The following is a 16,361-nucleotide window of genomic DNA, read 5'->3' as shown; positions in this document are numbered from 1 at the left end:
GTTAGGTACTAAAATCATCTAATGACTCCCAGAACACTTCATAGATAACCAAATAAGCAAGCAAATAAATAAATAAATAAATACTATGAAACATTACACCAGAAATGTTAACATGTCCATGATCTTGTTAATTTGATTTTATATAACACTATGAAGAAGGTACGAGCATAAGAATTTATATAGATTACATAACAAAAAAATTATAAATATACTGAGTGGTTACTTACTGTTCATGTTTTATTTTCTTTGAAATGATAGGTTTTCAGGAATGATATTTCTAAGTTCTTGTCTTTATCAGTTAAGCATATTTTTCTGTACTTTCCATTTCATGTCTTCGACACATAGCATTATTAGACACATTGTGTTACATATTACAGGTCCATACAGGTCCAAATTATAAATAAGAAGGAAAAAATTAAGACAGTGGTGTAAGTAAAAGCATATTTCCGAGAACATAGAAAGAAAGAAAAGTGGAAGATAGCATGATGAGCTGCGCGAGGTCATGATGATCAAGGATGGCGCACATTTCTATTCAATTCGCAAACTATTAATCCCTATCTATCATCTTCTTACAAGACAGAAAGAAGGAGGTAATAGTACCGTACATACCGGAGAGCAGGCCTTATGTTGGCAACTGTTTCGCTGTCAGATCCGAGGCAGAGCAACGAAGCACGGCGAACTGGGTGATTCACAAGCAACTCCTCTCCTTCCCGACTGTGAGATGTGGAGCTGCATGTCTCTCATTGCAGGCGAGTAAGGACTGAGGGTGACTATGGGGCGTACGGGCAGGGAAGAGGGTTTGGCGTTGGTGACAGCTAAACACTCCCTGACTCGTTTTTACCGGATATGAGTATGTGTCGTAACCTACAATCTCTCTCTCTCTCTCTCTCTCTCTCTCTCTCTCTCTCTCTGTGTGTGTGTGTGTGTGTGTGTGTGTGTGTGTGTGTGTTCTGTAATGTGATTATTCGTGGGACTTGGTTAATTAGTCACGTCTTATAGCAGGGGCATGTAAAGTCTCCGTTCCCTGCTTCATTAATAGCTAACAAACGTCCTTTTCTCATTCACCTAATTTTCAATCCACGCTTTCACTAAGCCACATACACACCCAACACGCTTATCACGTTTATAGTACTCATGTCACCAGCTTTCTATTTAATACTTATTTTTCAGCTCAGAGATCACGTCGCAGGTGGCGGGCAGCACGCTTAGCACTGCAAGCCCACCACTGCCGGAGACATCGCAACGGTGCAGCGCCCCTGCTTGGGTGATGTCCTGCCTAAATTTAAAATTGTATTTCTTGGAAGAGTGTCGCCATGCTGAGCAGGATGTAAATTATGAAAAAAATAAATCTCAACCAAAGGGATATGAATCATCAACCACAGTAACAAATATCTTTTATTTTTAAAACTTTGACAGTTTATGCGTTAAGTATAATGTGTAAAGTACCTATGTATAATAAGAAATGAAGACAAATTGTGATCCCAAGCCAACCTGCAGACAACGTTTCGCCAAGACGTCTACTTTACGAGGTGACAGCGAACTTTCAGGTCTCGCCGAGCCGAGCTCCGCCCAAGACGAGCAGCCCATGCATGCCTACACACTGCGACTCACTCACGACAGAATAAGGGGACTGAGCATGCGTCACTGACTGGAGACCCAACACTGGCCTTGCACAACAAACGCCATATACACAGCATCCTTCATTACAGTTAAAAATAAGACTAGTTGCCCTCCTGCCCCAAGCTCTCAGGCCCGGGAGCTGCACTGGTGTTTTTAGTGCATTGCTGAGCACGCTGCTCATGTAACAAGCTGATGGGAATGACAAGTCAACAAGTGAGTCTACATTTCGGTTTTTAATCTGATAATTTTCAACTTTATCGTTTGGAAAGATAATCACTACATTTCATTCCAAGAAAAGGCCGCTTTGCTAGGTAGGAAAAAAAAACAAATCATGCATTCTGTAACATCTACAGTGATCATATACATTCTGCAAAGCTTTATCTGAAGCTCACCACTGACTGTACCTTTGGATCATTACAACAGAATAATGACATGTGTAAGTAAATCACAAAATCATATATAACTTATGTAACACTCAAGACAAAACATCAAAAAGAAAATTATGGTTTATATATAGAAAAAAAAAAAGTACCCATAAACGCAAGGTTCCATTTGTTATTTATGAAGGAAACTGAAAGTGCGACTAACTGAAGGCTTGACCGAGGCAGAAACGAGATGTAACGGAGGAAAGCGAGCCAAGCACAGTAATATATAGCATGTATGAGCATTACATATATCTGCTATCCACCTGTAGCATTTGGTAAAAACAAGATATATCCAGAAAAATATGTTGGCTTCTTACATACACTACACATGTGATCTAATATAGGACACTATAATCAGCTTAGCATATAGTACAGTTTCATTAATAGTCTAGCAAGTATTACTGTCCATAGTACATACTTTTTACAATACTATACGTACTTCATTTATGTGGCAACCTGTACGTAGATTGCACTCTTGAGGGGCACACGGAAAGTCCGGGCAGTGCTTTATCACGCACACACACACACACACGCACACACACACACACACATACACACACACACTTGAAGCCCAAACCTGTTTCTAATTTTGTGATTATAAACCGAGTAGTAAGTGTCACCGATGGCAAAATAATAATAGATTTTCTAAGAAGATGACGTAAGAGGAAAGATCTTACTGTAGTAATTAAGTATATTGCCAAGAGAGAGAGAGAGAGAGAGAGAGAGAGAGAGAGAGAGAGAGAGAGAGAGAGAGAGAGAGAGAGAGAGAGAGAGAGAGAATGAATCAGTATGGATGAGTAAGACACTGGTTACAAAAAAAGGATCGTAAGTGCTGTACTTCCCAACACAACATGCTTCAGGTTTAACACTTGCACCAGAGACATTACCGCAGGCTCGTATTCTGAGACGCTTCGTTCTTTCATCGTCACTATTTTCAGAGGCCACAAAGATGATTAGTGAGGTTCCCAAGGGTGATTTTCCCATTGATGATGCAGAATCCTTGCTCATCTGTCACTAGAATCATGAAAACACACTTGGAAAACCCCTAATAACTTCCACTGAAGGCTGTTGAAAGTAAGAGGTGGATGACGAAGTGTTTGAGAATACGCTCCTACTTCCAAGATCGAAATCATAACGGTATTATTATTATCATTATTTTTATTATTTTTTTTATTTTTTATTTGTTTTATCTTGGCTACTCTTGTGTGTTCTGTCGAGCCATGCCGCCGCTACTGCCACCGCCGCCCACACGCTGCCGCCCTCATCACTGCTACCCGCGCACCACTAAAGGTCAAATAATCAAGTAAACCTTCTTCCATTCATTCAAGTTTACAGTCACCTTATGAGTTTCTGAGTAAGGGATACAACGTGCTACACAAGGCTCTTCAAGGGATGGGTCGTTTAAAGATGTGGTTCTACAGGTCAGGTCTTCTTCCTAACTCATTACACTGGGAAGTTAACTGATTTTTTTTTTAAAGCTCTCCAAACAAAATGTGAAGTGAAAATCCGTACACATGTCTACTTCATACTGATAAGAGAATAACGGAAGAATAAAAAATTGGTGTACATTTGAAGTTATCTTTTTTTCTTAGACAGAATGTGAAATGGGGATACATATTGCGTGACTCTAAATGAACAGGCGCCAAAATCTCATCATGTTAGATAATTACAGATGCAAATGCTTTCGTAACAAAAAATAAATAAAAGTAAAACGGCTAGGGTGAAATTGCAGTCACATATTAATATTACGTTTAATAAACAAAGTGCTTTTTTTTTTTTTACCCCTAAAACAAGATTAGCGGAGGACAGAATTTAGTAGTAATATGAATCGGTGAGTTTGGGAACAGAGAACTGAGCTGAATGAGGTGTTTGGGTTCAGAGTTTTAGACCGCCAAACCAACACATGACAAAGAACGCGAGACTTGGACTGTTAATGGCTATGCTTATATCAGGTGAGGAATTTGAAGCTTGGACACACACTCACAATAAAAATGAATAAATAAATAAATAAAATAAAATAAAAAGCCATAATGTTGGATATGGAGAAGATTCATCAAGAGTTGCCAAGTAAGAGAAGATACCTTTCTCCGCTGATCATCTACAGTAGCACATACACGTCTTTCTCTGGGACGAATATCTTACATAAGCAGTTAGTAAATACTCTAGTTTATGATCTTATATGCTACACACTAACTGATCTTTTTCTCTCTTATCTAATTTTCCAAAGGTACACCCAATTTCCTGATTTTTTTGCATCATACCCACAAGCCTCGAGGTGATGCGTAACTTAAGAGTTGCATTTGAAGTCTCCTTTAGTGTCTGGTATCTTAAGTGTTTTTTTTTTCTTCCTTTTTTCTCACCAGTTTCTGTTGTCCCTTCCCCTGAGCCTCCTCGCATACAAAAAAGTAATGAAAATTCCCAACCCTCAAGTCACACCCAAAAATTACACCTGACATTCGGTGCTGCGTTGGTGTTCAGCCTCCCACACACAGCAGGGGTCACTCCCAGCCATTTCTACCTTCCTGCCTTGGACATGTTGTTGTTATTGTTGTTGTTGGAATGGCCTGTTTTGTAAGAGCATGTATGCAGAAAAGAAGCACACACACACACACACACACACACACACACACACACACACACACACACACTGCATCATTCATAATTCTCTTCAGTCTCGGTTAAAAAAAAATCACTCCTTCGCAACACAAATGCATTACGTCTTTATGGACATGTAGGAATAAAAATAGATAATTAGATGAATGAAATAGATAAAAAAGGGCGCCCGCAGCCATGGTATCTTTCAGAGAGAGAGAGAGAGAGAGAGAGAGAGAGAGAGAGAGAGAGAGAGAGAGAGAGAGAGAGAGAGAGAGAAACATGTTGAAAATATGTATAATCCAAATAATTCCTTCTTGTTCATTTGCGTCAGAACATTAGTGGGTTCGAGCATTGCTGGCGAAAAGGGACGATTTTTCAGAGAACATTTATGGCGGTAACAAACACGGCCAGCCAGCACAAGTCAAGGACAAGGCAAGGCAAGGGCGAAAGGGAAGCAAGCATGTATACACTCGTACGTACTTCTCAGCAGCAAAGACCGTTGTTGGAATGGCTTTTGTTATCATAGCATGACGGCAAAAGGCTCACGTGTTTTTTTTTTTTATTTTTTCATTCTAGATTAGACAGTGCAGCTTATCACAAACAGCCTCGTGAAGACTCAACATGTCTACTGCCCTTTCTTCTTTCTTTATGCTTTTTCGTACATACCGCAGTGCTGTCGCCTGTGCCTCACTCACTGTCCCCCATAATCACCGTTCATTTTCAGCGTTGTTGTGATTCTGAAATGACGTGGTTTGCATTGATAGCCAACTGCTGTCTTATCCATCCCGCGGTGGTGGTGATGATGGTAAAGTTTACGTCGTGTCATGTTTAATAGTATAATTGGTCTTGTCTCCACTATATGCAAGAAAATCAAGGTGATGTTGGAGATGCATCAGCGCTTTAAGAAACAATGTATTTACCTGTACTAATATTGCAAAGTGACTGCAGGTAAATCTTATACAGACCTTTGTTTTTACAGTTTGCCGAGGAATTTCACGATAATCTCTTAATCCTACACATACGTATTTAAATATTATTATTCAAGAGACACCAATATAACCCAATTCTTAATGAGTATGAGGGTGGGGCGCCGCGAGGTCGTTGCTTGATACATGTTACCCTTCCACTGAGCTCTTGATGTTAATGTTTTCTTGATCGTTATTGAAATCGTTCAGCACAACTCTGTCACAGCGTCCCACCGTCAGTATATATTTTTTTTGGTTGGCAACAATTCTGCATTTTTCTCTACATACCTAGAAAATGAAACACGGTACACGTACATTAATTGCACACACGCGTCTCCTAACAACCGTGTGCACAAGTTGGGCTCAATTCTACAGTGTTATTAGGGCACCGCGCGGGCGCCGCTACCCTCTGAGGGCAGCCTTGCACTAACCACGCACTATACACACCCACACTCACACTGCTACGCTAACACTACGCGGGCATGACTGACACTCGTGAAACTTAAGCTACTTGAGGATGGGATTTGGTACACGACTCTCTTGCCTTACGCTACTATGTACAAAACATCGAGGAATGCCAGAATGAGGCCAAATACGTGACGTTACTCTTCACTCTGGCGTGAGGCGTACCCGTACCCGCGGCAGCAGTACACCGGACACCAGCGTGAGGGCAAGACTTGTACACTCACTCAAACTGCGTGAGTTACTGTGATTTGCAATGATCCGCGGTTGATATCTTGAACAGATTGTGGCATTCTTGTTCTCCCTATTGGCCTACACTAAATATAACATTGGTGAGATTCCTCGGCGTTTGTTTGGCGCCCCCCGGCAGCCCTCCCCTCCCCCCTCTCTCCAAGCAGGAGGTGCGGGGCTGGCGGGGCGGCGAGCTAGGGCGCTGCACCACGGACGCGCCTTTGCACCACCTCAGAACTGGCAATGGTGACTCGCTGACAGCATCTCTCCATCATACACCTGACTTTTGTCTTGAAGCGGAAAGTTTGGACTGCGAGTTGGGTTGTCAAGGTGACAGTTATCATAGAGACAGTTAACATGACACTTCACTAGAAACATACGGTATTTTTTGCTTTGGCGTGGAAAAAAATTATGTTGCAAGCTATCATGGTGGCTGTTATGGTGACACGTGGTCATGACAGAGTCTTCATAATTCCCAGAAGTTTCTTTTCTCCACGTCCTACATTGTAAAATACTTATAACTTCCTTGAACTTCTTCTTTCACACCACTTCTCGTCCGATCAGTGAAGTTAAGCAACGCTGGGTCCGGTTAGTACTTGGATAGGTGGTTCTCCTCCACATTTCACCTCCCAAAGTGCGCTCCACTGCACCGCCATCCTGGCTGTTATATGGCTAAGTGTGGACATAACCCGCTGGAAAATGGATAACGAGAGCAGCTCTAATAACACGACCACAGGTAATTATTATATGAACCGTTATCACCACACGAGCACCGCCATCACATGAACCGCGACCGCAACACACATACGTACATACCCCGTGCGGGAACACGGCGCTGTAAAAAGGGAGATTCCATTACGCTCCAAACGCACGCTGGAATACTGGAATATGCCGCCTAATTTGATCAAACAAACCTGCATAGCCTGAAAGATTATTTTTTGTTTTGGTCACAATGAATATGAAATGTGAGGGTATACGTGTTTCACCACAAAGCCGTGATTCCTACCTTCACTCTGCCTTCCCGCCACCTTTACTGCCTTCCCATGAATCATCTGGCTTCACGTGAGCGTGGATGTTGCTCTGAAAATAACACGCAATGCCTGAAGCTAAATCTTACACACCTGTTTTATTCGCAACTCATCTATTACAATGTAACTCGAATGACTTTACGTGTGCCTTGCGCTGACGACAAAGAACTGCTTCAAGATTCACGGTGTAACTTTATGGTTCTGAACAAATGTTGATAAGTGTGTACCCAAATGTTACATATCACTTAGTATTAGATCTTTAACACTATAGGCCTCCTTTGAGCATATCTTTACTAATTTCCTGTTTCCCTGAGTCCACAAGACTGAGATGACACACACACACACACACACACACACACACACACACACACACACACACACACACACACTCATCAAACACAAAATCAAAGTCACTGCAGGAATGGAGATGTGTAATAAATAAATAAGAGGCTGTACCTCGGCAACTCATCGAGGGTGTGTACCGTGTGTATCTGGCACGCTGGCTGCGGTACAAGCAACGGCGGTGTGGGCGGCGCGGCGGCGGCCACTCCACGCTGCGCCCTCCCTACCCCCCTCCTCACCCTGCCGCCGGTGCTGGCAGCGTTATGAAGTACAACACACAACTATATGGGACGTTTCCAATATCTGCAACACAGATATCCTATTTGTATGTTAGCGACATTGACATCGATGTTCACGAAATACGAGTTACAGCGGCCAGGAGCGACTAACTCACCGTCCTCTTTCATATTTCTATACGAAAATAAGCTTTCTCGATAAATATCATGATCCTAATATAAAAAAAAAAAAAAAGAACAACATAATAAAAACTTCGTATTCTCAGCTCAGACAGTTCACTTAAAATTAAGGTTTTCCAGCAAATACCTAACATTATATGTTAATCTGCGTGCGTGTGTCAGGCGCCCGACCCCCAGACAGCACTGCGCAGTCCCGCCTGGGAGTCGCGCGCCTGGCCATTCTTGGCCGACGTTACAAACAGTTACAAAGCTACACTACTTGATCACTAGTACACCAAGATGCCTCGTGCAGAAGGCTCAGTACTGCACTGCCTCACAGTCCCGCCAGGGTCACGCTGCATCGGGTGGGTTGAGCCGTAACTCTACACGTCACGAGAACCGAATGTGCGCTGCGTTGTTGATGGTGTTGTTGGTGTTGTTGGTCAGACGGCAGTGTAGTAATGACCCCCGGCTGGCCTCCTCCCCCCGCCGGCCGCTCTCAAGATCCTTTGTCCGTCTTGGAGCTGCTGTTCCCTTCCTCCGAGTTGATCGCCTTCTTCTCGTTGTCGTTGGGCTCCTTCGACTCAGCCAGCTCGTAGCCACGCACCACCGTTTCAATGAGGAACTTGATGGTGATCCTGTAGATGTTGTCCATGTTGTCGGTGTAGCGATCCCCCAGCGTGAGCCGCACGGCCTCCAGGAACGGGTGCTCGATTTTCTGCCGGGCAAATACTAATTAGAAGTGGTAAGTAGGAAGAGACAGGTAACCCCTAAGCCGCTGATGACACTGACGCCTGTTGCTTCATCTGAGTGACCCTGAACTGTTTTACTGAGCCGTAATAAAACTACTTATATATTTGAACTACTCAGTCATTCGCTGTATCCGTAGTGTCTTTTAAAACTGCTCTGCTTCACTTTAAGACTTGCACTATTTTATCAAGTTCGAGAGGCCATAGCAGTGAAGGGTTAAGAGAAAAATTTTTTACCATTATTATTACTGTTATTACTGAAGAACATGATAACATATGATAATAATGAGACATCAGAAAGCTACTTAGGCAACTCATGGTAACTTCTGGGCACTTAAAACTTACCAACCGCCATTATCTTCTTTATTTATCCAAACTCCTCTTGAAATTACGAAATGACTGTGCGTCTGCCGCGCTCTTGCTAAGTTTGTTCCTCTTATCTACTGCTATTACTACTACTACTACTACTACTACTACTACTACTGCTACTACTATCATCTTCACAAACAGCCACATTTTCACCGTCATCACCAACACACTCTTCCAAACATCACCACAATAACCCGAACACGACAATGCCACCACACCAGCACCAACATTATAACTGCACCACATGAGCTGCAAGTAGTGGCAATAATACTAACACACACACACACACACACACACACACACACACACACACACACACACACACACACACAAAGGGTAATAAGTGCTAATATCACCTCTAACATTTACCACAGTATCATTACACAGAAACTCCACGCAATGCACTTCTCTTTTCCCTTTTTAATACTCCCAGATGCCTCCCCTCATGCCCGCCACCCTCCCTGCACCCAAACAAAGCACGGAGACAATGGAACAGAAGGTTTAATACAAACCACATTACCAAAGGCTACAGAAAAAAAAGACTGGAATGCCCAGCTTCAGGCTAACTGGTTATACTTCAGTTCTTTCGTTCACTTCATAAGGCTGCTCTTTTTTCTAGTCCTCGGCATCACCTTACCCAGAAATACTCCTTTTTGAAGCCCGGGATCTTGCGATGAGAGGCGCCGATCTGGTGGAGGAGGCCAAAGAAGAAGTCCACGTTGTCCATGGCCTTGATGCCCTCGTCAATGGAGTTCATGACCATGGTGGCGTGCTCGGCCAGCTCCAGAGACTCGGCCTGCTCGTCCCGCGTCCGCAGCTGCCGGAACTTGGTGAACAGCGTGATCAGCTCAGAGTGGTTCTCGAACAGCCTGGAATACAAGGGCGTGGTGAGGACTGGTGAGGTTTGTAAGTGGTAATGGAGGATGCAACAAGGATGATATAAGCAAAATCATGAAGTTATGGTTACGATTAGAATGGACAGAGTTTTGTAAATGGTACAGGGGTTATAATAAGGCTGACACACGCAAAATCCTCATCCTCAAGTCTTTAAATAGTATAGGGAAAAAAAAGGATGCCACAAGCAAAATTTTTAGGGTCAGTAATCAAGCCTGATAAAGCTAGATAAAAAAAGAGAGAGAGAGAGAGAGAGAGAGAGAGAGAGAGAGAGAGAGAGAGAGAGAGAGAGAGAGAGAGAGAGAGAGAGAGAGAGAGAGAGAGAGAGAGAGAGAGAGAGAGAGAGAGAGAGAGAGAGAGAGAGAGAGAGAGAGAGAGAGGAAGAAATTGGTTTTTAAATAGAGTGACAGATGGATGGAATATACTTAATATTCATCTTTCCTGGAGTGTCAGGCAACTTCCCGAAATAGAGCAAACAAACGAAACGTCTCAACTCTCCCCTAAATTACCACCTTGCACACAAATGAGCTCATTCAACAGACGATCAAACTTTTGCGAGTGTTTTATTGGTCGCAGCCTCGCATTGCACAGCTCTCGGCTCTCCTTCCTGCTTCCCTACACTGGTGCCACACCCGTCCCCGCCCGCAGCGCCCCCTTACCACCAGGAACAGGGGGACAAAGCATAGTACATGCGAAAGGGTTTAAGAACGCTGCGCGCACACACACACACACACACACACACACATTGAATGACGAAAGACGTGTTAAGATATAATATATATATATATATATATATATAATATATATATACTATATATTATATATATATATATATATAATATCATATATATATATATATATATATATATATATATATATATATATTATATATATATATATATATATATATATATATATATATATATATATATATTTTTTTTTTTTTTTTCTTATCAGATTCTCGTGTGATTTAAAGTGATGGCATCTATTATATCTGCCTTCCTATCTATGCATGTATGTACGCATGCGTGTATGTACGAGTATGTATGTATGTATGTGCCATATCGAAGGGCAGTTCAGCTCCCACGCTCTTCCCTGCTCCTCTCCCACACTGAAAACCCATTACCATTTCTCATTTCCATAATGTACAACACTCCTGTTACTACTGCTCCTCCTCCTCCTCCTCCTCCTCCTCCTCCTCCTCCTCCTCCTCCTCCTCCTCCAGTCATAAGGTGCAACATAAGTTTCCGGCAGCGCGCAAGTCAACTTTAATATTTGCAAACCTTTTGGAGTTCCCCGAAAGCAGAATCCTCTGGTTGGAGAAGGAGGTCAGAAGGGTGCCTCTTTTGCCTCCGCAGGTCGATACCATGACGGAAAAGGCACAGCGGAGATGAAAAAAGAAACCCCCTCTTTACCCTCTAGGCTCGTTCCTCTCTCTCTCTCTCTCTCTCTCTCTCTCTCTCTCTCTCTCTCTCTCTCTCTCTCTCTCCTCTCTCTCTCTCTCTCTCTCTCTCTCTCTCTCTCTCTCATTGATATTCCTTCCCAGCTTTACGACTGCTTCTGTGGACCTTCCTGCATTGTATCTCTTCTTCTATCTCTCCATGACTCGGCCTTCCTCCCTCACCTCGCCACGTTCTTTTCTTCCTTTCTTCCGTTGCCTTTTTTCTCTTATACTTTCTCCTTCCTCCGCCTCTACCGCCCCCTCGCCTCCACTTCCATGCCCCCGCCTCCCGCCTCTCCGCCGCCCCTTGACCTCACAGTTTGGACTCAATAGCGAACCCTTGAACCTCGCTAGCCGTGGTTCAATAAAGACCATCCCCGAGAGAGAGAGAGAGAGAGAGAGAGAGAGAGAGAGAGAGAGAGAGAGAGAGAGAGAGAGAGAGAGAGAGAGAGAGAGAGAGAGAGAGAGAGAGAGAGAGAGAGAGAGAGAGAGAGAGAGAGAGAGAGAGAGAGAGAGATTCTTTTCCACATTTCTGGTTTAGTAATCGTAGGAAATTCAAAGCATATCCATACGCTCCCTCTTCCCTCCTTCCCCTCATAATACGACTTAATCCTGCACTTTCCCTTAGCTCATTTCACCGTTAACCCATTTCCCCTGTACTCCCTTCCCTTTACGATTCATTCCTTCATTACCTTACCCTTCTCGATCTCCATCCCTCTTGATATTCCGCACCATCCCTTTACTCCCACCTCCAACACCACGGCCACACACGCTCTCTCTCTCTCTCTCCCTCTCTCTTTATGCAAGTATCTAAAAATAACATAGTAAGCCTCTGCCTGTAAATCATTCGTGCAGCCTCTCGTGTGCCGCTAGAAAATTTATGTACGTATTACACAAGAGAGAAAAAAAATGAGAGAAAAAGGTGAATATAAAAAGGGAGGTAAAGTGAAAAAAAGAGAAAGGAAGGATAATAGAATAAAGACAAGGGCTGAAAAAGTGAGAGAGAGAGAGAGAGAGAGAGAGAGAGGAGAGAGAGAGAGAGAGAGAGAGAGAGAGAGAGAGAGAGAGAGAGAGAATCATAAAAATAGAAAAGGAAAGAAACTGCCCAATACATTAACTGATACATTTCAAGCACGCTCAAATAATACAACACAAACATTCGCCCATAAAATTTACAGGAGAAAAAAAAAAAAGAATGAGAGAAAGAAAGAACAACAAAACGGCTCGCAAACAGACTGGCAGAAAAATGAAAGAAATACAGAAAAAAAAAAAATGTGTTGCGGATGTGCAGTGAGGGAGGAGGAGGAGGAGGAGGAGGACGTAAGGAAGGAAGTGGTGGGCTGACTGGTGTTTTTTTTTTTTTTTACGGTGTTTTAAATCGTGTTTTTTATCGTCTTGGTTATGGTCTGAACCTGAAGATACAAGAGTGTTTTACGGGAGTTTCATTCGGTTTCTCTCTCATCTACTTGCTCTCCTAACTACCAAAATACACACACACACACACACACACACACACACACACACACACACACACACACACACACACACACACAAGGCAGTCTTCCCTTCATTAAGCAGAGTCATTAAGAAGACGCAAAACCCGAGACGCTACCGTAATACAGCAGCTTGGCGCCCACACCCCGGGAAGCCTGAACGTGAGCGGCGGAGGGTGGCGAACACTGGGGCAATGTTACTGATAGAGGCATGCATTCAGAAACGCTTTGCTCTCTCACTACGACTATTTTCAAAGGCCACATAGATGATTAGCCGGTTTCTCAAGAGTGTTTTTTCCTGTTGATAATATAAAAATCTTGTTTATCTGTCATTAAAACTGTAAAAACCATCCTTAAAAACCCGTGTAGCTTCCTGTAGAGCCTTATTGAAATAGTAGAGGTGCAGGCAGAAATGTTTCAGAATACGGGACAGTGAGGGGACCGAAAAGGAGGAGGAGGGGGAGTGGGGGCCAGGGGTACGGTGGATCAACTTTGGCGGGACGCGAGACAGAAGCGGATGTGCAGCCTCTTGGGGCACCGCGACGCCCAGACAACCCACGTCTGGCGGTAGGGTCGACCGGACGGCGCCTGAGCACTCGACTGTAGCCGTGGAGCAGACTACTGTGTGAGGCGGTGGCGAGGAAACAAATTATGAGGCCATACAAGTCATACCGCATGTAGAATTAAGAAAAAAACCTTTGTTCACTAAAGACTATATTCTGAAACACTCCTGCACCTCACCTTCACTACCATCAAAAGGCTCTAGTTGAAGTGACACGGGCTTTTAAGAGTTTTTATGGTTCTAGTGACAGATTAACAGTATTTTTACATTACCAACTGGCGAGACACTCTTGAAAACCGGCTAATCCTCTCTGTGGCCTTAGAAAATAGTCGTGGTGAGAAATGAAAGCGATAGAACTTTGTGTGTCGGAGGAGATGGAGGTCGCGCGCCCATCTGGTTTGATTGGCGGTGGTCAGCTGGGGCCAAGAAAGACCCTGCAGGGAAAAGGAAGACTAATTGCCCGGGGATGCAGGGATTCAATAAAGATGGCGAGGAGGAAGACGAGGAAGATGAAGAGGAAGAGGGAGAGGAAGAGACACCCCACCTCAATACTACGAGACGGAGAAGGAGGAAGAGGAGGAGGAAGAGCAAGATATGTGCCACTTCAACACTGCAGAATGAAGGAGAAAGAGTAAGAAGATAAGGAAGAGATCCCCGCCCCAATACTGCAGAATAGAGAAGGAGGAAGAGGAAGAGGAGACGCCCCACCCCAATACTGCAGGATGGAGGAGAAAGAGGAAGAAGATAAGGAAAAGACCCCCGCCCCAATACTGTAGGATAGAGAAGGAAGAAGAGGAAGAGGAGACGCCCCACCTCAATACTGCAGAATAGAGGAACAAGAGGAAGAGGAAGAGGAGACCCCCACCTACTCGTAAGTACTGCAGAATAATTACGAAGCATCTCTCCGCGGTAATGTTTCTGCTTCATCTCTTTGCGTGTCTCCTTATACAAATTAATGAGTACATCTCGGCGCGTCTTTAATCCCCCTCGCTTAATTTGCGGTGATTACTGTCTTAGTTTTTCAGCGGGGGAGAGAACAAAGCAGGATGAGAATTGTTATACGGAATGTGAGGTTTGTCTCCTCAAAAGTGGACTAAAACTGCGTCTTTGTCGAGCATGAGTGACACTGGCGGGGGGCGAGTGGCGGCCTTGGCTTACCCCGCGAGGCAATCAACGCAGAAATAAAACGCGTTGTCAAGGGGAGAGTCACACTGCCTGGCGTCAAATATCCTTCAAAATTCATCGGTTACAGTTTCATCCACTGAGGAGTGAATGCATGGATGACTTTATACTTTAAGACTGTCCTAAGATGAAATGAAATACTACGAGGAAATAAGCGCCACAGACCTTCACTCACGTAGCGTAATGAAGGAGCGACCTGAGACATACCAATCGTGAAGTTGATCTTAAAAAATACGCCAAAATTCATCGTATTGGGAGGCATTTTTCACTTTTCAGAGGCAGTGTTATTAGTCGAGGCTGGTGTTGGCTGGGGGCAAGGTGGAGGTGAGGGAATGGAGGCAAGGTGGAGGTGAGGGAAGGCGAACCATTGAGGCGTGTCTCTCCCCCTGCCACATCAAACCAGGACAGAGGAAGCTTGGCTGTTCCTGGCCGCTCTTCGTAACTGACACTTCGTACCATTTTCCTTTTACTTTGAGACAGGTAGCGCATTCTCTCTCTCTCTCTCTCTCTCTCTCTCTCTCTCTCTCTCTCTCTCTCTCTCTCTCTCTCTCCGGGTTCCTTCATCCCCTCCCGCCACCTGTTGCTGCGTCGCCTCGCCCGCCACACCCACCTCGCCCCGCCCTCTCCTCTTCCCCCTCACCACCAGCACAGGATTCCACTCCAGTCTCTGAACCCAAAAATAACAGCGTCACTTGAATCTATGAATATGAAAAGAACCTCCCCTATCATTTGCATCTGATGAGGTGAGGTACTTTTAATCCTTCCCCTTTAGATTTCGTTGGAAAATATTGTAATGGTGCGTGTGTGATTTCAGTCGCCAGGAAATTAAGGGGTTTATGTAATGTGTTTTAGTTAGGAATATGTAAACATTTTTCATCCGCTATGTGTGTGTGTGTGTGTGTGTGTGTGTGATGTCCGATTACATTTACTCTGTTCCCAGTCTCACCTGTTTAAACGTTCTCACAATATTTTCAATCTCGGTTGCAGCATTTTCATAAACACTGGAGAAATTCGAGGAGAGGAGAGAGAGAGAGAGAGAGAGAGAGAGAGAGAGAGAGAGAGAGAGAGAGAGAGAGAGAGAGAGAGAGAGAGAGAAGACTATTCCACGGAGGAGTATACAATTTAGTGAGATATGCAGTTTCATAATCTCTCTCTCTCTCTCTCTCTCTCTCTCTCTCTCTCTCTCTCTCTCTCTCTCTCTGTCTCTCTCTCTTCCTCTGGTGATAAACAGGTCTGGCCTCGCGTCCCTGGCATGGCATCCAGTTAGCACTGCGGTGAAGGCAATGAGAACATATGATGCGCTGGGGAGGAGACTGATGGGGTGTAGTGATGTAATGTATAGTGGCGGTGTGTGTGTGTGTGTGTGTGTGTGTGTGTGTGTGTGTGTGTGTGTCAGTGTGTGATTGATTTTTTCTTTTTCCTTGAGTTTTTTTTTTTGTAGATTTTGTCAAGTTCTCATCTAATGTATCATGGTTCTTAATAATCTTTACGTTTTTTCATACATTTCTTATTGGTTTTCTTTTTTTCCTAGTTCATGTTTATTGTTTATCTATCTGCCTATCTATCTATCTGTCCATCTATCCACCCATCGATCCCTGCGTGTGGTGG

General features: G+C 43.9%; 1 protein-coding gene across 1 annotated transcript; it reads right to left on the bottom strand.

The window, feature by feature from the left end:
* Nucleotides 1-1,381: 1,381 nt before the first annotated feature.
* On the bottom strand, nucleotides 1,382-10,081 carry LOC135103383 (uncharacterized). The gene is made up of 2 exons (XM_064009511.1): nucleotides 9,819-10,081; nucleotides 1,382-8,781 (listed from the first exon to the last, which is right to left on the bottom strand). Exons 1-2 carry the CDS (start codon nucleotides 9,942-9,944, stop codon nucleotides 8,563-8,565), a joined length of 345 nt encoding a protein of 114 aa, XP_063865581.1. The 5' UTR covers nucleotides 9,945-10,081; the 3' UTR covers nucleotides 1,382-8,562.
* Between the last annotated feature and the right edge of the window lie 6,280 nt (nucleotides 10,082-16,361).

The sequence above is a fragment of the Scylla paramamosain genome, chromosome 9, assembly GCF_035594125.1.
Source record: "Scylla paramamosain isolate STU-SP2022 chromosome 9, ASM3559412v1, whole genome shotgun sequence".
Taxonomy (NCBI): domain Eukaryota; kingdom Metazoa; phylum Arthropoda; class Malacostraca; order Decapoda; family Portunidae; genus Scylla; species Scylla paramamosain.
Note: the sequence above shows the minus strand (reverse complement) of the source record. Positions and strands in the feature narration are given on the sequence as shown.

Bases quoted from the DNA above. Each gene is read 5' to 3' on its own strand.
- LOC135103383 (XM_064009511.1), bottom strand. From the start codon at position 9,944: ATGGTCATGAACTCCATTGACGAGGGCATCAAGGCCATGGACAACGTG. The intron at 8,782-9,818 runs GTAAGGTGATGC...TTTGCCCGGCAG, and splicing joins TCAAAAAGGAGTATTTCTGG to AAAATCGAGCACCCGTTCCT.